General features: G+C 43.3%; 1 protein-coding gene across 5 annotated transcripts in view; it reads right to left on the minus strand.

Annotated features, from left to right (window-relative positions):
• Positions 1 to 3,712: 3,712 nt before the first annotated feature.
• THSD7B (thrombospondin type 1 domain containing 7B) overlaps positions 3,713 to 21,950 on the minus strand; it is a 299,016-nt gene continuing 280,778 nt past the window's right edge. For all 5 annotated transcript variants that reach the window (XM_074547892.1, XM_074547895.1, XM_074547893.1 and 2 more), the window contains 8 exons: positions 18,151 to 18,296; positions 13,062 to 13,221; positions 12,544 to 12,717; positions 12,360 to 12,455; positions 11,204 to 11,286; positions 9,999 to 10,191; positions 6,591 to 6,678; positions 3,713 to 4,879 (listed from right to left, as the gene is read on the minus strand). In XM_074547892.1, coding sequence (XP_074403993.1) covers positions 4,798 to 4,879; positions 6,591 to 6,678; positions 9,999 to 10,191; positions 11,204 to 11,286; positions 12,360 to 12,455; positions 12,544 to 12,717; positions 13,062 to 13,221; positions 18,151 to 18,296 — 1,022 coding nt within the window. In that variant the 3' untranslated portion in view covers positions 3,713 to 4,797. The remainder of the gene's footprint in view (positions 4,880 to 6,590; positions 6,679 to 9,998; positions 10,192 to 11,203; positions 11,287 to 12,359; positions 12,456 to 12,543; positions 12,718 to 13,061; positions 13,222 to 18,150; positions 18,297 to 21,950) is intronic.

Here is a 21,950-nt window from a genome sequence, read left to right on the forward strand (position 1 = left end):
AAATGTTATGAAGCAGAGGAGAATAGTAACAATTTTTTCTTATTGGAGGAAACTCAATCTGATTTTTCATTTCATCAAAACATCTCTTCACAGGCAGGATAAATCCCATAAACTGCTTTAACCTGCATATCTGCCTACAGCCCATCATGATTGGAACAAAACATGTAATCAAAGCAAATGAGCATAATTACCAATGTCTACAAATATGGGGGTTTGGGTTATTTTCTCATTTCATATGTGACCATTTTACCACTGGTTTACATTTAAAAATATGAATAAACTCTATTAGATTGTGGGATGAAATTGCACACATTAAAAATTCCCACAGAAGGCATCCCATTGCTGTGATTACTGTTATAACTATTCATTCAAATCGACTCTTCTCTCCCCAAATGTAAATGCAACCAGATCACAAAGTAATCTTTATATCTGAGGAATAACCTGTTCCCAGGCAGAGTGGGGTTCCTTGCTCTCAGATTTCACAGCAAGACACTTCTTTCATTCCTCCCAGGCAGGAACAAGGAATAGTGTGTGCTGTTCCATTTATCCAGGGGCAGCTCATGCAAATGCCTTGGGTGTTTTACACTCTCCTTTCTGATCCTGGTTATCCTGATGGGTCAAACAGATTTCAAATGCCCTGGGGGTTTTACACTCTCTTTCTGATCCTGGTTATCCTGACGGGTCAAACAGATTTCTCTAAGGCACCCTCACACCTGCACAGCTTTCCCAAGCAGTGACACCTCCCTGGCACCCCCTCTGTGCAGGAAAAGCCAGCAGGAATTACCTGGGGCTCCCTGAATCTCCCAGTGTGACAGCAGCAGCAGGCACAGCCCATCTCCAGCGTTGGGATCAGCTCCTGTGACATCTCAATAGCTCCTGGCACGGCTGGTGGCACGAGCCATGTCAGCAGCCAAGTGACAGCCACGGAGTCACCTGCCAGGCCATGGCTCCGGGAATCAAGGAGCACATCCATATGGATGGCACATAACAGCCTGGCCTCAGACAGAGCTTCACAGAGGTGACATCAATCAAGCTCCTGAGCAGGACAGGTGCGTGTCACAGCTGTGAGACGTGGAAGTTCATTCATTTAAATTACATCTTAAACCAGACAGAACCATAATCTGTCCTGAGGCACCTTAATACATCAGGTAGCGTGATCCATCTTTCAGAAGGTCCTGAGTGAGGTAATTTTTTCTGTATTATGACCTCCCAATTGAAAACAGGACTTAAAATTATATTTTTACTATGTTGCTCCTTCCCCTCACAAGTGCAAATTACATGATACATTTAGAAAAAATATGATCAGAGGGATGGAGCACTTCTGCTATGAAGAAAGGCTGAAAGAATTCGGATTTTTCAGGCTGGAAAAGGCTCCAGGCAGACTTGGAAGTCTTCCAGTGCCTGAAGGCCTCCAAGGGAGCTGGAGAGGGATTTTGGACAGACGCATGGAGTGATAGCACAAGGGAGAGATGGCTTTGAAGGTAAATTTAGATTAGGTATCAGGAAGAAATTCTTCACCCACAGATGCTTTCCCTCACAATCTCACAACACATACATGTGCTGATGGGATGCCTGAGCTGGGAGCAGAGGAATTCCTTCCTGAGGGACCAAAATCTCTCTCCTGTCTTCAGCAGGGGACAGCACCAGCCCCAGCTCCTTCAGCAAAAAGTTCAGAAATCCCAAATAGGCAAGAATTGGAGTAATCCTTTCTCCATGTCAGGACTCATTTTGGACAATGGAAGGCAGGAATTGACTCCAGTGCTCCCACAGGAGGTTGGGAATCCCCCCCAGCAGGATCTCCAAGGCTCTTACAAAGAGCAATAACCTTGGCATCTGCCTAAGTGACCGATTCCTGCTGTGGCACTGTGCTGCATTCTCAGCCTCATGGACCCTGCAGGGCCACTGGTTCAATTTCACAGCTTAATTCAATCCCAAATTATCAAATGCATGCAATTAAATTACCTGGTGACATTTGAATCAGCAGGCTGCCCAAGCTGGACGAGGAGCAGACACGGATCCCGTTCAGACTGTGCACAGCAGCAGCCGCTGCCTCCAGCAGCAGCCCCACGAGCCTTCCCTGCTGCTTTATTTTATTTTATTTTACCAAGTCAGACAGGTGCACTCATTTCCTGGGCATGTCTGAGCAATTCCCTGAAGGGCACCAGGGAACTGCAACAGCTCTGCAGCAGGTTTGGTCTCGTCCCCATGCACCAAGCCCTGCCCGCAGCTCTCAGCCCCAGCGGGAACCACGGCCAGTCCCCGTGGCCAGAATGTGCCCAGGTGGGGACACAGAGAGGGAGAGGGGCCCCAAACTGGACCCCACCCCCAGATCCATCTCCTCAACATGAGCACACTTTGCAGTGTTGCACCTGGAGCTCCTCAGCTCCCCCAGCGTCTGACATGTCCCGCACTGGGCACAGAATCTCTGAGTCACACAACAGCTTGGGTCACAAGGGGACTGAAAGGTCTGCCCCCACCCTGGGTAGGGACACCTTTCACTACCCCAGGGTGTTCCAAACCCCATCCAGCCTGGCCTTGAACACTTCCAGGGGCAGCCACAAATTCTCTGGACAACCTGTGCCAAGCCCCCACCACCTTCACAGGGAAGAATTTCTCCCTGATATCTCATCTAAACCTGCCCTCTGTTTGAAACCATTCCCCTCTGTCCTGTCACTCCATGCCTCTGCCCAAAGCCCCTCTCCAGCTCTCTTGGTACTCCCTTTAGGCACTGGCAGGTGCTCTGAGGTCTCCCCAGAGCCTTCTCTTCATCATAGTTTGGACTGTAATTTACCCTGATGCTGAGGGCAATGACCACATGTTCCAGCTGTCATTTTTGCTATTATTACACCAGCTTGCCCAGTCCAATGCCTTGCTGAACAGCAGGCTTAATTGAGCTCATTCCTTCATTATTCAGAGAGTACCACTCTGCTGACAGGGTATCCCACAGACAAAATATGTTAAGATCTGCCAGGGCTGTTCCTAATGGCACCAGACCATCACTCCCCTTATAATTCTTCCTCTGTAGATGTTACTGAATGCTGCACTGCAGGGCACTGTTGAAAAAAGGTTTAGGATTCCAGAAACACCAGATCCTGCTTTATATTCCATAAACAGTTACAGCTGTAAGGTGGAAAGCAGGGCCAGCAGAACATCTTCAGGGCCAGGAACACATGAGACAAATCCCCTTCACAATTCCATCAGCCTTTCTTTGCAATGAGGAAAGAGAAAAGCACACTCCTGACCCTGCCTTGGTGCACAACACCATCTCAGCTGGATGCTGCAGGAGCAATGCTGGGTGGGTGGGATTCCGACCTAGGGGAGGAACCCTGCCTACAATTCCATCATTTTTTCAATAGAACCATAACATTCAAACCACTTCACAAAGCTGTGAAAAGCCACATGACAAGATGAGCAATGCCTTCTGCCCCAGTCATACCCATCTGCTGTGATGATCCAGGGACCTTTGGATGGGGAAGGTGCTGGGCTGGTAACAATTCTTCTCTTTCTCTTCTGATTATTGGAATGAGCAGCAGCACTGAGTTAAAAATAAGACCAAGCATTCTCCAGACCTGCAATTATTCTCTCGACTGGTACTTGTCTGTGCTCTTTCTCTCACTAATCACTGCAGCACAAAACAATGCCAGAGGATTTGAGATCCGAGGCCAATCTCAGCTCAGTAAATGACTAATAACACAAGTCGTTTACACACATTTAATTCAACATACCAGAAGCAATTTTCTCACTCTCTTTAGCATTTTATTTGCTTATAAATACAAGTCAATACCACAAGATGGCACTTTCTTACTTGCAACACACACTATTATAAACACTTACCCTCTTCAAATGTTCCCAGAATTTTACATGTAACTTCTCAGTGGTTCTGAAACATTTAAAAAAGCAAGACCTTCTACAAACTGCATTTGTGTTTGATGTATATTAAATGAGGTCAGGTAATTAAATTCAAAAAAAGGAATTTATAAATATTTCAGATAAGAAAATTTAAATACAAAAGCAGAGTTTGTTTTAATTAAACTGAATAACAATTTAAACTGGCCATAATGTATCTACATGGTTTAATTTAATTTAAAATCCTTTTTAAACAATCAAATCCTCTAGCCATTCATCAAAACACCTATCTACTCAGCTCTTTAGAAAATATTCTTGGTTAAGAAACCACCTATGCTTTTTCATAACGATCCTTATTCTGTCCTGTAGGTGGAAATGAAGCAAAATCATATTCCAGACTAGAAAACAGGATAAGAAGGAAGAAACTTTAAAAAACCTGATAGCTTCAGACACTTCAACTCATTCTTCCTTGCATTTCTCAAAATACATGATCTGGTTTTAAAGTCTTTGAACGAAATGTAAACACTAGAAAACTCATTGTTGAAGTATGTGAAGAATAAAGAACCCTGCACTAATATAGTGCATAATGATGCTGTGTCAAACTTGTCATTTACAGTAAATGTCACAATTTCCTTGGGATTGTCATGCCTTTTTTTTCAACTAATTCCTTTTGATGTCTGTAGATTCTCTCTTTCTTTTTTTGTTATTCCCATTGTTCAACAGGAAGGGATGTAGCTGCTGTTCTCTTCAGAAAAGTTTCACAAGATCCAAGTTTTTTACTCCATTTTTTTTCTTTAATAAAGAGGTGGCAAAATTTTCAGCTTGCAATACTTCTGTCCTGCCCAGGATATTATACATCAGGAGATTCCTCAAAAAACTGAGAAGTCTGAGAGTTCCAAAAAAGAAAGCATTTAAGGCAGTTGATGTCTACATTTGGATTTTTTGTTTATGTTACATATCAATGTCTCCATCATAGGCCAGGGTTAGAGGCTTCTGCTGGGGTGGAGGGCTTTGATGCTGCTTCGTTTTTTTGCTGCAAGAAAAGCATTTCAGAAGACAAAATTACAAACTTTAACAAGCTCAGAAACATCCTCAAGCCCCAAACTTCAATTTAAAAAATCAACTTTCCATAGTGGCAACTGAATGCTGCAACTGGGTGGCACCACAGGGCCCCTCTGGTGCTCTCCTGTGTGTGGCATGGACACAGCCTGGCAGAAAGGGGCAGCCAGCTGTGCTCCCCATCTGCAGAGGAAATAAAGCACATTCGTCTCCCATCTCTTCTCACAGCTGACAAAACAAGGAACACCTCGCAGAAAAATTGGAACATGAGCTGTCTGGGACTGGGATATTCTCATTTTTCTTTGGCATGGTATTGAAGCAACAATAATTATTATTGAGAAATGCATTTCCTTAGCAGCCTCCAAGTGATGGAGAAGTGTGTAACGTTATTTAAAAAATCCTCTGTATCCTCTGCTGTGAAGCCACAGAGAAATGGAGCCACATGGCTTGGAAAATAAGGGAGCTGCAGCTCCTAAGCTGCTATTATTTAAGCTTTTGACCCAAGAGAGAGAATGAGAGAGAGAGTAAGAGAGAGGAAGGGAAGTGGAGGAAGAGAGGGTGGAAGTGGGCAGTGATGCTGTCAGGCCACAGCTGCGACTCTCTGTGCCTGTCCTGGCTGGATGGGGCTTGAGCCAGCTTGCACTGTGAATGTTTGTAAGCTCAGGCCCAATCTCTGGGAATTGCAGAGCACCTGGCTGCTTCCCCTTCTCCCTTCCTGCCCCCCCAGAGGCATCAGTGGCATCCCAAGTATCCAAGCAGGGAGGACAAGGAGAGCTCTGTCAGGCTGGGCTCACCTCCCCTGTGCTGCAGGAGGGCACACAGCCCTGACCCCCAGCAACACCCCAGAGCCCAAAGGTGCAGAGCTGCTCCCTGTCCTTAACAATGGCTGGCAAGAGCAGCTTTAGACACAGGACATGTTTTCACTGGATGTATTCACTGCAAAAACCTATTTAGGGATTTTCTGAGCTGTAGCGAGCAGCCAAGAAACCACAATTAACACCAAGAGACCCAATCTCCCATGAACTCCTAAGCCATCTCTGAATCCATTTATCTTCCTGGCATGCACAGCCCTGGCAGCAGCAAGCTCACAAGGTAATAATGCACTGTGGGAAAAATAATTTCTTTTGTTTATTTTAAACAACCATTTCATCAGACGCCTCCTACTTCTTTTATTGTGGGAGATAAAAATTCCATAGCACCCTTTTCTCCCCCATTCATGATTTCATAGATCTCTATTGTATTCCCACATCAAACATCATTTTTCAACTGAATGTCCCTATTCTATTTAGCCCTTCCTTGAGCACAAGCCAGCTCCTTGTTCCAATCACTCTCCTTGCCTTTCTTCAGTTTTACTTCATGTCTTTTTTGAAGAATACAATAAAACCCCTTTCTAGTCCCAGCAGAAGCCTGAATAAATATAAGGGCCTATTGATAACCAAAAATAATTCTTTCCCTGCATGGCCACCAAACTTCTTCACAGTAACAGCTGCTAACATTTACAGTTTGGAGAGTTTTAATTACTCTGAGGCAGGGGCCAAATGAAGGCACTCAGGTAGTCCAGCCTCCATCCTTTCCTGAAGCCTTGAGCATTAAATGCCTGCAGTGCAGTGTTGTATGGTATTTGGGATTGTTTAAATAAAAGCAAACTAGCTGTTATTTAAGGACAGAACACCTGCCATACTCACCACATCAGGTAGGATGTAAAAATTAGGAAAATTATGATGAAGAACCCTCCAGCTGATACTCCATATACCCATATCTTCAGTTTACCATCTGTTGGAAGACAAGGAAAAAGGACAGAGGAAGAAGAGGAGAGAATAAAAAACTTTTTTCTAAAATACACAAAGTTTTAAGAGATCAATTCAAGAAAAATTAGTAGCATCACTGATGGGGAACACAGCAGGGACTAGCTATAATTAATAAACCCCATATTTTTGATAGGAAGATTTCTGAAATAATCCTTAATTTTAAAGACAAAACCTTAATGGAAAAGGGCAGAGGCACAGGATAATTGGGATACATTTCCTCCAAATCCCAGTGGCTGCTCTGGCAGAGGCAGTTCAATGCTGAGCTGACCCAGACAGACACAGGCAACACCTGATGTGTTTAGCTGAGGGCTGAGAAGGGATGGGATTGTTCTCTATAAATACTTGGGGGTCACTTGGGGTAAACACCAGCAAGCACAAGTGGAAAAGCTGCTTAGAACTGGGAAACACTTGGGCAACAAATAGGAATAAATTCAGCTTAGAATAAAAACAAGAATAGGCTTGGTAACAGTAAGAGGGATAAAGCTGGAAAGAGCTTTCTGGTTGGGGCCCAGAGCAGCAGACAAAAGTGGCTTTAAGACAAGGTAAGGCTGAGGATTGGGCTCTTTGGGCTGCAGTGAGCCAGGAGCCCTGCAGGAACCCCTCCATGCACACGTGGGCTTGGGTCTGTTCAAACATTCCCTTGTCTCAGAACACCTCACTGGGACAGCTCCTTAATTACAAGCTTTGCATTAATAATAACAGCAATTTTGGAAAGATCAATATTTCTGTTCCTGGCTCTGTTTCTGGCTGCACAGCTTTCCTTGCAGGGAGCAGCTTTGGTGCTTTGCCACAGCAGCAGTCTGAGCTGATTCACATCAGCAGAGCTGCAAATACACACTGCAGGCAGGAACAGGAACCTGTGCTGTGCCCCAGACACGGTTTGACAGAGGCCATTTCAAATCCAGTCAAGTGAGAGGGACAATCACTGAGCCTGGTTTTCATTTTATGTTTGAATGACAAATTTTTTCAAAGGGAAGCACATTTAATCAAATCCCATTCTTTCTCATTTTTCTTCCAGACTTTGGGGAAAGGCTGAGTACCTCTCACAGATTTGTTTTGCTCCTCAAAACACTTGCAGGCTATCTCCCACGTGAGAAGAGCTATGTTCATCAGGACTGGCCTGGTTTGAGTTCTTTTGCTGAAGCCTAGGTATGAAATTTGTTGCCCTCTCACCTGGAGATGGCCAAGAAATACTTAGCAATCCTGCAAAGGGACTGTCACAGCCCCATAAAGGCATCACAGCATGTCTGCTGTGAAGGCAGCTCTGCTCTCCATCCCCAGCAGAAAGGCACTGGACCATGTCACCTGACAATTTAAACAATGCTATTTAAATTGCCTCTCAAGTCAAAGAAAAGTTTCTGTACCTGAACTCTGGCCTCTCAGAGTGCAGTTAAGAGAGGAAAAACACAGCCTGATTTGAAATCAGTTCTGTGCACTCCTGTAGAGCGTTTACAGAAGAACAAAAACATCAGCCTCATTTAATCAAAATAAAATTAGTGTTCCAAACTGTAAATGGAAAGGGAAACCACAGATATGCTGGAGAAGGCACAGGTACTTTGATTGACCAACAGAATGTCAAGGACTGGTGTGCTGCAGGGTGTTAAATGCCATCCATACAGGCAGCTCTCACCACAGACCTGCTTTCAACAGCAGAATGGGGAGGTAGCAGTGGTTTCCTGGCTCAGCCAGCAGTAACCACTGCAAATCCCCAGGCTAGTGAGCCTGAGAGCCTCTCTGAGAGCAGCAATTACACATTTACTCCCTGAGAGGGGAGGGTTTTTAAGAGCACTAGCCTTGAGCTGGGGTCTGAGGAGCACACACAGACTGAAGAGTTAACTGCAGGATGCCACAGGGTGGTGACACACTCAGCACACACGGGGCACCTTTATTCCCTTCCCATATATTGTTTCTATAACATTTCTGCTGTAAATTAGGCAACACCCTGTTCTGTAAAAGTGCCTCAGTCTCTGTTTCTGTTGCAGACCCTGGGTGAGAGCTGGCTCACAGGTGCAGCACTGAGGTAAAGCCCTCCAGAAGCTTTTAGCGCAGCAGACTCAAATGCTGATTTAAAAAGGGAGTACTGCAGCACCTACCTACACCTCCCTCCCTTTTTCTAACCCCATAAAGGTACCAGGCAAAGAGATGATACTCAAGTAAGACAGCCCACAGAGAGGCAGGGGTGTTGACAAAAGGGCAATTAACCCCACACCTGTGACTCAAACTGCAGGTGAACTGTGTGGGTGAACTGGATGAAGGGCTTGATCGAAAAGCAGCCAACTTTAAAAGGCTTTGGACTGAGCTCTGTGAGCCCAGAGACTGTCAACGCAAAGGTTAACCACTGTCTGCAAATCAAATATGTAAATGTAACATTCAAAGTGTGATCACATATATCAGACAGAATTATGGCTCCCTGAACCCCCTAACAGAACCTTTCTCTACATGTTTTCTAAAGTCTCGTGTTCATTAGGAACACATTGCAAACAAATGCAATGTCAGGTACCTGAAGAGGGGGAGGAACTGCACTGCCAGTGTTTTATAACACGAGGAGAACAGATGCATTTCAGTAAAACCTGATGTGCCTGACACATTTGCTTCCCATTTTTAAAGTCCTATTTGCATTTCAGAAAATTGTTTTGAATTAATTCATCTTCAAAACTACAATCAAAATGGGAACCAGGTATTAGAGCAATGGACCAGTCTGGGCACATGCAGTCTGTGGTTCCAGCTGGGAAGGATTTTGTGCTATGGATGTCAAAGATCACCTGGGATGAGCTGCTTGGGCACAACAGTTTGTTTGCCTTCGTGGGACACTTCAAATGTTGTAACTTCAACCCTCAAGACTAAACTGTACACTTTCTACCCTATTCTTTTCATATGTTTTTGAAATATGGCAAGCAACAACCAATGTTTTCTTTAATGAAATCTTAAGCACTTTCTGCTCTGAAATTTCTGAAGCACTAGTGATCAATATCTTTCCTAGGCCAAACATATTACTTCCACAAACATCATCAGATAGCAGTTCTAAACATGCCCCCAAATCACACACGAGCATACTTCTGCACAATATTATTGCTTCATTCTGTCTTTGCTATCTCCCAACAGAAGAGATTGTGATTCCTCTCTACAGGCACAAAGGCATGAAAGACAGCACACGAGCTGGAAACTGGGAGGTCGCTGTGCAGCTCCCAGACACAATCTCTGATGCTATCATCTACAAAGCTTGTACCTTTCTTCTACAGAAACCTTCTAAAGACAATCTATTCCATTCATATTTAAGTTTTTCACCTGGATTAAAAGGTTGAATAGACCATCCTTTGAAAATGTCATGCATTTTGGAGTTGACAGGTTTATTTTTTCCGGCGATGGTCTTAACATCAGCTTTCTTATCTTCTAAACCTGGTACCTTCACGCAGTAATCCAGGAGCCCATTTGATCTCATTACTTCTGTGTATCCCCGCTCACAGCCACACACTCCTCCCTGGCAGATAAAAGGGAATTCAGCATTAAACCAAGCACTGCCCCCTCACAGAACAGTGCACACTGCAGGGAAAGCTTGAACCAACTGCAAGGTATAACCTGCATGTGCAAATTCACCATCACCAAACCAAACCAAACCAGCCAGGAAATGGTACCTGCAAGCCCATTTCAGTTCAAAAAAACACAAATATATTTGGGGAATTGGTTGAAAAAGAGTCAGAAATTACAGAGAAGTCCAACATATAAACATTTTCATCCCAACAGGCTTACAACAGGAATCTGTGGCAAACTCCTCTTGCAAGTACCAATTTTCCCCCTGACTCTGCTGGGCAATAGAACAGACAAACCAAAACCAATCCTCCTGCAGACCCAAACCCTCCTCACATGTTTCCACTCCAGTATTTCACAGAGCTATCTGAAATGAAGCTTTCTTATGACCAAATATCCATTACCCTGCATCAGACTAAACAAGCAGTTTCTTCAAGAGGCTTTTTTGAAGTCTGTGGTTTGCTAAATACATACTCAGTTTTCTGGATTTCTATTTTAAAATGGCTTTTTAATATTGTTTTCCTTTGAAAACTATATTAATTGTTAATGCTAATTGTTAGGTATAAGACAATGCTAATTGTCTTATACCTATAATGCCTGTTCTGAGGGTCTGATACTCTTGATCCAAACAGGTGATTGATGCTCCTTTATCTCCTCTTTAACAAAAGTTTTAAACAGTCCATTTTCTAAAGAGCAGTACAACAGCACTCAATTAAAATTAAACTAAGAGGTTTAATTTTACAATTGAAACCAAAACCTCTCCACAGAACAAACCCAAACTTGCAATACCACATCGTTTGTGCAGGTTCATGCTTTTCTTTCAGGATGAAATTCCCACAACGTCCTCGAGGTGGTACCACGGACAAACTAAACAATTTTCCAAGTCCCGGAATGCAATCTAAGATGCAATCTGATTAAATCTTGCAGAGTTAATTTCCCAGCCGTGTTCTGCAGCGAGCAGTTACCTGTGTGCAGTAGGAGAAGGGTTTTCTGCACGGCGGGCTGCAGTGCCGGACCTCGGCAGGTTTTGTCCGAAGAGGACACCCTCCTGCAAAAGAAAACACTGAGTGCCTTAAAGGGCAGGTTTCAAAATGTTTTTGTCTTAGATCACCACAGTGTAAGAAGTGCTTGCCTGCTTATTTTATATAGTTAAATACTAGTCTATTAAGCATATTAACATAATATCTGTAGGCATCGCATTAATTAACTTGCCTTAACAAGGCAGGGAATTATTATCATACCCATCTTGTTAATGGAGAACAGAGATATACAGATTTAAGCAATTTGCCATTGGCCACATAGGAAGTTGGGGACAGAATCCAGAATTAGATGCAGATCTTCTGTGTCCTCATTAATGGCTTATCTACATAAAAAGACATAATCCACATAACGCCCTTGCCCATCCTCACTTGGGAAAGCCTGTGCTTCTATAGGAATAAAAACATGTTAATGAGTTCTTAAATACTTGGCAACCTTTGCACATAAGACTTTTGTTATTATCCTAACTAGTCATTATAAATAGAACTAGACATGAACATCTGCGTTTTCCTTTCCACTCTCTCCTCTCATTTACCCTGTGCATATTGAAAGAGATCCCATGGACATGCATCCCTACTGCCTTTGTCAATCTCACAGAGCTTCAAAGTTCTGACCATGAATTCCCCTGTTCATCTTTCACAAGCAGAATTTGTAGGTCACAGCAACAGCAGGAATCTCACAGTTTGAGTGATTTGAGACTCCTGTGTTTTGAAAAGAAGAGGAGGTATAGAAGATGGGGTCTCTACCACGTGTGTGATGTTCTCTTCTGCTCTTCACAGCCACAGGAAGATTGAACTGAGGGCTGTGCAAGCCCTTCAGTATGTGTGCACTCATTTCTTCCCATGACCAGGCAGACAGCAAGGGCAATTAGCCCAAATACTCCTGTGCAATATGTGTGTGATGCTGAGCTGACAGCAAGGCTGGTGAGCTCCCACCCGCCTTCCCTACACATAAAAATCCAAACTGAAATTCTGTAAGTGTGAAGAAGGATGCCCAACTCCCTCTGAGCAACAGATTCAGAAGCAGAAAAGCCTCTGTGGAGACCTTCCACTCACAAGTGTGCAAGGCCATGAGGGGACATACCTGTGACATTGATTCCATCCGAGCGCTGGCACCACACCGTGCGCACGTTGTCCCGCCAAGGGCTGCTCTGCCACAGGTAGTCGTAACACTTCCCTCCTGCAACACCAACACCAGTTACTCCTCACCTTGCAGCCAGCCCAGGACAAACTCCTGGTGGGCAGGGAGCAGAGCTGTGGCCAGCTACCTGAGCAGGGCCGTGTCTCCACCTCCTGTCCCGAGCAGCTCTCCCGGCTCTCTGCAGCCTGCACCATGAAGGCCCTGGATCGAGACTGGCGCCCGGCGGGCTCAAAGCTCCTGCCACTGATGCAGGTGAGCTCACAGGAGCTCCACTCTGACCACTCTGTCAGGTGGCAGTCGCCTGCACATTGAAACAAGAAATCACAGGTTTTCAAAAAGAATTAGCCTTGAAGGGGAAGGATAAGCATAAGGCTAACCTAAGCATACAGCAGCTTTAATATCCCTAGGATGTCTCTCTGTAGTAAACAATATTTGGATTTTCTGCTTCATGGCGTATCTCATTTTCTCAAAAAACAAAGGAAGACTTTCTTAGATGGTCTAGAAACAGCAGACTGAGCATTTATCTGATCTGCTGAAGCACAGATTTGTGCTACAAGGCCTGACAGTACTCAGAACTATAGGAGCATGTCCACCTCAGCCAGCTACCACAGGCAGAAAATTCACTGTGACCTTCCAAAGCCTTACCTGGGCAAGGCACAGAGCAGGGTAACTGCAGCACACTTTCTTTTGATGGTAGCTCACCACATAATGCATTTTCTACTGGTTTGGATGTAGCAGAAACTGATGCATCATGCACTACACACGTGAGGTTGCGGACTTGCAATCCATCTCCACACTGTCCACCCTAGGGGATGGTGAAAGGGAACAGAAGCACACATCAGTGAAATTAGCAAATGACAGAAGAAACACAGTTGTTTCTATATGAAAAGTCTTCAAAGATACAAATTTGGTCTGCAACAATATCCCCAGTTAAGAGAAGACAGATGGAGATCTCCTCTGCACACCTCTCCACACAAGGAGGCAGGGGCAGGGCCACACAGGAAAGTGTGTAATTATCAAAGGTGTGGAAGATGATACATTCATAAAGGATTAATACCATCTTTGAGGTCTGCCTTTCATGCCTTTTATTCAAATTAATGAATTTACTGATTCTTAATTAGTGCCAAATTAGATGAGCACAGACATTTTGGGCTTCTCTTAAGAAGCCAAGAGCAGGGCTTGCCCATAAGGAACAGACATTTCTTCCACCCTCTTTTGATGATACAGCCCAAGAAGAGCACTCATGTGATTTAAACACAGCAAAAGTCCTCACTGCACTGTGGGCTGTCTGTGTCACGTTCTAAAGGCAGTGACCAGATCTGGAGCAGAGATCACCAATTCACATCACACACTCTACCAAAACACCAACCCATCAGCACTAAACCCCATTTGAACTAGAAAAAGGAGGCGCCATCTGGGCTACTCCATGCTCATCATCCCGGTCCTGAAATACCCTGGCATACACCCAACTACTGAAGAGAACATCCTTTAGTGGAAAATCAATATTCCTGGGCTAAAGTTATGATCAAGGGCTGAGGATGCTCGGAGAGATGAAGCACTGAGGCTATTTCTAGAGAGTGGAATTGTTTCATTCCCATCAGATGAAGAGCTGTGGTGCTGTTGAGGTGCCTCATGTCTGCATGATGCCTTATGAACGCGCGCCTGAAGCCTCGTGGAAATGGCACTTGAGAAAAATTCGGTAAACAAAACTCAAGAAGAAGGAAGAAACATTGCCTTTATATAACCAAGGGAAATGCTCCTTTGGATTTCTTGGCAGTGGATTCTTTTAAAATAATGGACTTCATCTGCAGAACAGAATGGCTCCTACTGAGTGCATTCATCCAGCAGCAGGATTGCTAGCAGGAATCTCAAGAACGCCTCTCCTGCACACACCTGGCAGCTTTTGCATTCCCTCCCTCCTTCCTGCTGCAGATCCACAACAAAAAAACCCCATAACTAGCTGGATTTAGAGCAGCTGCTAATCTAAAACATCTTAAAGAAGTATTAGTGTAGATTTACTGTATGCAGCCAGATTCCAGGTTTCTAACAGTGTTTCACTTTAGTCAGTGTGTAACTTACTGTTCTAAATTACTGTTTCACTGCAGAAACTTCTGTTGTGGTCTGAGATTAATGGTGTGTGAAAAACTCATGCAGCTGTCCACTGGGTTAGAGTGCTTAGAAATGGCTGGTGGGAACAGAAGATGAAGGGAGGATATTCTTGGGGGAAATGGGCACTAATCAAACTGCAGTATCTCCAGTTTGACGTGACTGAAAGAATGAAGAAGAGTTTTCAAAAATATACTTCTTCTACAACAGTATATAATTATTTATATACACATCAATTTATAAATAATAACAATAATACTGAGAAATAAATAGGTCAAAACAATATTTTTTTTCAGTACAACAATTTCCAATATAAAAGGCCACAGGCAACACTCTCCATTTTTCTATCCCACTATATTGGAGCTTCATTCATATTTTCTAATGTCTAGAATTAAAAAAAAAACCACAAAACCCAAACCTATGAATTCTCAAAATAATCCCAAAGAGAAAGATTTGCTTTTTAACAGTGGCTCCCACTTGCTTTTTTTCTTTCAAGACCAGAAATGGGTTTTTTACAATCAACCGAACACACTCAAAATGTCACCCTGTCACTTACAGTAGGAGATGCTTTTTGGTATATCTGAAAAGGTCTTAAGCAATGCAGGAGCACTGCATTGCCTTCCTCATCATCTTCAAAATTATTCATGTCCCCAAAATTATACATTTGAAGATCTAATCAACAAGTGTGGAACCAGAGGAAGTTTGTGCCAGAAATGGCACACTGAGGATGCAGGGAATGGCTGCTAATCAGAGGAGAGCTGCCAAGGAAACCATCACATATTCAATTCAGGGATCAATTCCCTGTTGTAAATGCTCTTCTCTGGAAGGTGTGATCCTCTGAGGTTTGCCTAGGACCAGGATTTGCCTGTTGTGTCCTTGCTGGAAATATGTGGGAATTTGACTTCCACAAGGGATTCCTGCCATTTGTCTGCAAAAACTCCAATGCTGCCCCTACTGAGAACACAGAACCCATGCTGGGTTTCCTAAAAACAGGATTTATGTGCCCCTCCACCAGCACCTGCAGGGAGCCTCCACCTCTCACCCTGATGGGAAAATGAGGAGAAGGTTTACACCTCCTGTGTTGGACAGTCAGGAACCTCTGCAGTTCAGTAACACCCTAAGGTAAGGCAGCATCTCCATGAGCCTTCTCTCCATCACATCTGATGCTTCCCACACAGAACACTCTAACAAGACAGGAGGTAACAGCCCTAATGAGATGCTTCACCCAGATGTGCCTTGAAGAAAAGTTTTCCCTTTTTGGCTTTTACTGGGGTTCATGTGTTCACAATTATTTTAGGTAAAGAGTTGATTGGGCAATGCTTTCACAGGTTGATGAGCGTTTAATCAGGTAAAAGTCTCTCTAATGAGGGAGTGTTGTGTGATCACATTTAAGGGAGTGCTTTTAAAACTATTAGAAAGGAAAGGTTCTTAGTCTTTTTAGGAATGTCAGCCAGCTCGTGTTTGATAATGCCTGGCTATTCCACTTATATTCCCTTAATGGAAAAAATAATGAACAGTGTCAGACACTGCTAATTTTTACCCCTTTTTTGAGCTAATCAGAGTAAACCACTTCAACTCTAGGAGGAAAATTATAAATGTCCTGTAACCCTTTAAAATTGGATGTACTGACCAGTTCCTAAGTTCTGCATCCCTCTGAATGCAGGGGAAATGCCCCATGCTGCCACAGGTGTGCCTGGGATGTGCAATAACACACTGATTTCCATACTGTGACAATCAGCAACACAGAATGCTTAGCAGGCTCTATTCCTACCCACAAAGACACCTCTAATTATTCACATGAAGTCAATTTAGCATAAAATAGTCCTCCTACAACTAGGAATTGCAGTCTCAGTTATAATACACGGAAAAAATATTTTAGCCTTATAATTAATTGTCCCGTTTCTATTATTACAGGAAGACACTTTCACACCATGCATTACGGCTTTACCATAGGATGTTTTACCTTATTTCACAAAGCATCCTTGAAAACAGGAATTCTGAAAGCTTTCTTTAGAGCACAGGCTTAAGCCTCTTTTTGGGTAAAGCACAGGAATAAATCACCCTGTATTTATGAACTACATTTAATTCCTAAGCACCTCATTAAAGAGAAGTGAACATGAATAGAATGGCTTCTCTCCAAAACAAAGCAAAGGGGAGAGAAACTGCTCTGTGGTAATTGAAGGAGAGAAGCAGGCTCTAACTCACTGAATGCAGGGATGGTATCTGGGTTACAGAACGCTGTGATTACTGGCTCTGAGCTGGAATTTAGCTGGGTTTGGGATGGGCACAATTTAATCTGCACAATGTGTTATTTATCTGGAGTAAGCCACGGCCTTAATTCAGCTTCCCTACTAATTTTTTATCAGCTGTGCCAGCTCCTATGGTTGAAAGTCTCTTCCCTGATGCTTAACAGAATCTGCTTATGTTAGCTAGACAAAATACCAGCTGATGCTATCATTTTGTTCTATTTATGTTATACATATGTTTTATACATTTTATACATGCTGAGTACAGCACATATAAGCACACATTCACATCAGTACTTACAGTGAGTTGTTGATTAGAGAAAATATAAATATACTTCTGTTTCTCTGATCTTGGACTGTCACAATCCAGATTTCATTTGTGAAAACCTGAAAAAATTCTGGGTATTTATTGTGCTACTCACATATTCACTTCACATCCCTCCACCACTGAGAAACCACGTGGGTATTCAAGGCACTGGCAGAGCAGAAATCACAAGGGATGTGTGCCTTTATGTGCATTATTGGCTTCAATCTCCTACACAAGATAATGTGGAGAAGCAGCCACAGATCTGGCCCAGGTCCTGTCCCCTGGGACCAGACAGGGCTCGTTTCCACCACACTTCTCCAGCCTCCATCTCACCAAAGCCAGATTTAAGCAGGCTGATAAACCTCACTGAGAAAGATTCACCTCTGTTTAAACTGGGTTACCAGTTTTAATATTGGAAATGTGATCTAACAGATAAGGAGAGAAGAAAAAGCATGGAGGGGAAGAAAAAGTCAATTCAAGCTTGATGGAAGTCATTGCCAGGGAAAAAATGATGACCCCAGTGCTGAGCAAAGGTGGCAGGCATAGGGACAGCACATGGGAACTGAATCCAGACATTTTTAGATCATTAAAAAGATAGCCAGGGTAAGGAGAAAGAGAAACCAGCCCTTCACACAATAACTCACGCTATTGTACTGGAGACCTAGGGGGAAAGACCTGCTGTACAGTCCTTCAAAAAAAAAGGAAATAAAAAAAGATTAAAAAAGGCTAAGCTGTCTTGATATCTAGTGCATCTATTTTCTTGTTAGAGATATTTTATGTAATTAAATTATAGGTCACCATGACTATGCCCAGTCGAACACATTAACTCCATAAATCCCCTACAGTAATTCCATAAGCTTACAGTACTTCAACCCACATCACCTCTCACGAATGGCTGCTGATGGTTGGAAGTTGAGGGGCAGGGGTTCACCACTCCTGAACTTCCCCCTGTTCCCTGCAGACCTCCACCAGCCACAGCCACACCTTGAGCCCACGACCAGCAATTAATCCCACAAAGTGACGATGGATTTTGCTGTTGACCCCGGGCAGGGGGAAGCTGTGGAGAAATTCCTACCTGGAGCGTGCAGGGAGACCAGGGCCCCAGCAGCCAGCTGTAGCAGGGCTTCACTGGGCAGCTCCTGTGCTGGGTGAGCTGCTCCGGGCAGGGCCTGCCCTCGCCCGCCGCCCGCAGCACCACCGAGCGCCCACGCACCATCTGGCCTAGGACAGACAGCACACAGCCAGCACAGACACAGCCACGGAGGGAAAGGAGGAAAGAAAGACAGATTTTGTAATTTATCAGCATTCCTGGTTCATTTCCCAGCGCTAAAATCTGTTAAAAAAGCAATTAATTGGGAAGACTGTTTGGATAATAGGGATGCGATTGCTAAGTCTAAGAAATGCGGTCGCTGGTATTTTCAAGCACACTTTTTAAACATGGTTTTGTATGTTTTCCAAATATAGTATTTGTTTATGCAACACATTTAAATACTTGACTAGATGCTGATTATCAAATATGACAGGAAAATAATTCCTATGGCAGCAGCATTTCTACCATTACACATTCAATATGTTTTCAGAGATTTTTAACAAATGAAATTTTCTTTTTATGAGCAATTATGTGGACCTAATTTGAAAACTGCAAACACTGTAGTGGCTATTACCGTCCATAACCACTTCTACCATTTCCATTAAAAAACCTATTTATTATTGGTGAAAACTTCTTCAGCCACTGAATGGAAAAAGCAATTATGGTACTACTTTTGAACTAATAAAACTGAATATATTCATTAAACTTACAGCAATTCCATTTCTGCCTCCTTTGCTGTCCATTTATGTCCAGGAATGTTTTCACTCAAAATGTTTCAATTAGAATTCCATCTCCAATTAAAAAGAAAGTGGAAAAGAAAAAGCCCTTATGCAGTGGGATGCAGAAGATTGTGCTGGGGATAAAATTTCTGCCCTGTCTTTCAATATGTGTGGGTTTGAGTTAAAAAACTGAAAGGTCTGGGTAGTAAGGGCAGACAAATACAACAAGGCAGAGGCGAGTGGTAATTGCTAAGCCAGTGCAAAGAAAGAGATAAGGTGCTGTGGTGGAGCTCTCCCTTTTGGATCACAGCCCTTCAGCTGCTTTTGTGACCAGAGGGGCGTCTGGAGGGGGAGCAAACACCCTGCAAAACAGGGAGGCTGCAATACCCAGCCAGATCCTTCTCCCAGCTATTTATGCACACGATTTTTAATTAAGGACACTGCAGGTGTAAGGCACATCTCTGATATCTGTCATCGTGACTATCCACAGAGCAAAACATTTTAGCAAATAAAAATGAAAAGCGGACACACCTGGAAAAGGCACTGATAGATACCTTAGCAAGCTCTCTTACCTTTATTCCCTTGCTCTGACCCATTGAATTCTGGTTTTAAACACATTAAAACCAATTTCAAGACTTTTCCTTTTCCAGTTTTAATCCCCCAGACCTGGGGAGTTTGTAACAGAAGTGAGGATAAAAGCTGTTACCCACATGACTGTGCATTCAGCCATCACAGAATCAGATACATTAGGAGGTGGAAAAAATCCTACCAGCTGAGAGGAAAGGAAGGAGGAAAGGAAAAAGGAAAGGAGAAGGAGAAGGATGGGAGAGGAAAGGAGAGGAAAAACAGAAAAAGAAAAGGGAAGGGGAAAGGGAAAACTCCTGTTGCTCCCTGGGCAATCAGAGCAAGGGAAGAGGAATCTCCCAGCCTGCTGTTGGATGAACACCCCAACAGCTCTCCCCAGCCCAACTGGCTAAAATTAGCTGTTCCCTCCTCTTCAGGAGAGATCAAAATTGCCAAATTAGTCTAAATGCTGAATGCTGAGTGTTGGTGAGCAATGGAAAAGGCTCTTTGTGGGAAGAAGCCTGTGGCTGCAGGGCTCTGGGGCACCCTGCCAGGCACCAGCTCCCTGCATGGAGCTGAGGAAAAGGAGGTCTCCTCAGGGTAAAAGATCCAATTTCATTAGGAGGGACCTGAAAGCCTGAAGCATTCATCAAGCTATTTTAATTAACTAAATAATTTCCTTTCGTACACTCTGTTTAACATGTTTCTAGCAATATGTAAATGGGAAGATCATTGAACAGAAAGAGGAATTAACAACTTTTCTTTCCATTTTGGTTTGCTGCAGTTGGTTATCCAAACTGCTGAAACTTACTACAGTCCCAGAGGTCAGCCTTGACTCAGTCTATCACTTTCTTTTAACACTGTGAATGAATAACTGAAGAAAGAAATTTCATTGAAACCTTTCTTTGCACAATGATTGCAGTGAGTTTCTTAAGGCTCTATTTTTTTTTTACACCAAAAACATTATCTAGGTGCTCAATTACCACTCAAGTAGCAGAAAAACTCCATCTTTTAATTTTTAAATGCCTTATCTTTTGCTGCCTATTCAGTACAGAATCTTACTGCATCTGAAATTAATTTGTTTCCAATACAAGCTCTAGAAGAGTTGAAGCAATCCTACTTATTTCTTTAATTTTCCTTTGATTTTTTCTCTAATTTTCCAATGAATTTGCCACATCTCTGATTCCTCTGCTCTGCAATGTTATGTGATACAAAAGTGTGCTGAAATTGAAAATATACATTTTTCTTCATATCCTCAAATTAGTTTTGAAAAGGAAAAAACAAAAGAGGCCAGTCTTGTTAATGCTGGTCACTTAAAATTCTGTTTTGTGTTGGCAGCAAGAATTGCATCTCAGGAACATGGGATTATATTTTCAAATCAGAAGATTTTTTTTTACATCCCTAAAAAAAATTCTTGCCATTACTTGCACTTTATCTCCACAAAGTGATGTGCCACAGCTGAAACCAAGAAGATTCAAATTCCTGTTACATTTCATCCCAGTCCCAATGACCAACATGTTGCAGCCAGTTCAGTGAGTTTGAGCAGAGCACATAAAACACAGCTCTATCAAGGAACCACAAGATCAGAGCAAGGACCAAGTTACTGAAATAAGCCTTGGAGATCAGATTAGGTCCAGTCACAAGCAGGTGGGGCAGGTGATAAATAGGGCTTTTCATCCCCTTCCCACTGCCAGGCCTCCAGCAGCACTGAGGCATCCCCAGCAACATCTCCCACTGCCAGACTGGAGCTTGCTGAGTTTGAGTAGCAGGGGAGAAAGCATCACAAGGAGTTCTTCTTCAGAAGGCAACACCAAAAATATTTTCCCGAATTGGTGATGATCCAGGGAAGAATACGACAAGCAAATTTTTCATTGTGTGCATCCTTGTGACCCTTCACTTCAATCCCACAGGTCTCTGGTGCTGGGATTCACATCTCTGCAGCCTGCTATGGTCCCTGGGGGTCTGAGGAGTGAGTGAGGAACAGCAAAATGGTAAATCCTGTAATTTATCAGATAAAGTCAGCTTTGGAAGTGGCAAAGCACAGCTGTAGGTGGTTTTATAGTTTAGCAGTCCTGTTGGAGACCTTGAGAGAAGCCATGTGGGACTGGAAAATGGCTGTGTAGAAAGATTCAGCATCCTCATATACTCATTTCCCTTAACAAAGGAAATTTAATTTGCTGGGGATTATCCTTACCAAACATCTTTCCAGTAATTTTGGTTCAGGTCAGGGAAGCATCATCCATTAAAGCAGTTCCATACATCTTTTCATAGTTGTACAGCAACTGATATAAGGAACCTTATATATAACCCAGTGTCAGCCTAAAGCCCTATCCAGCATCCTGAGCAGATGCTGCCCAAACTACAGCTGCAACAGGAAAACATCAGTTACACATCTCCACAGGCTCAGCATAGGCAGGAAAGAGAGATCTGCTTTATTCATCATCATTCATAAAAATCAATATATTAGCCTTTGGCTGCTGTGCACCACAGCTGTGTTAGATG

Source organism: Zonotrichia albicollis, chromosome 10 (genome assembly GCF_047830755.1).
Source record: "Zonotrichia albicollis isolate bZonAlb1 chromosome 10, bZonAlb1.hap1, whole genome shotgun sequence".
In the NCBI taxonomy this organism is placed as follows: domain Eukaryota; kingdom Metazoa; phylum Chordata; class Aves; order Passeriformes; family Passerellidae; genus Zonotrichia; species Zonotrichia albicollis.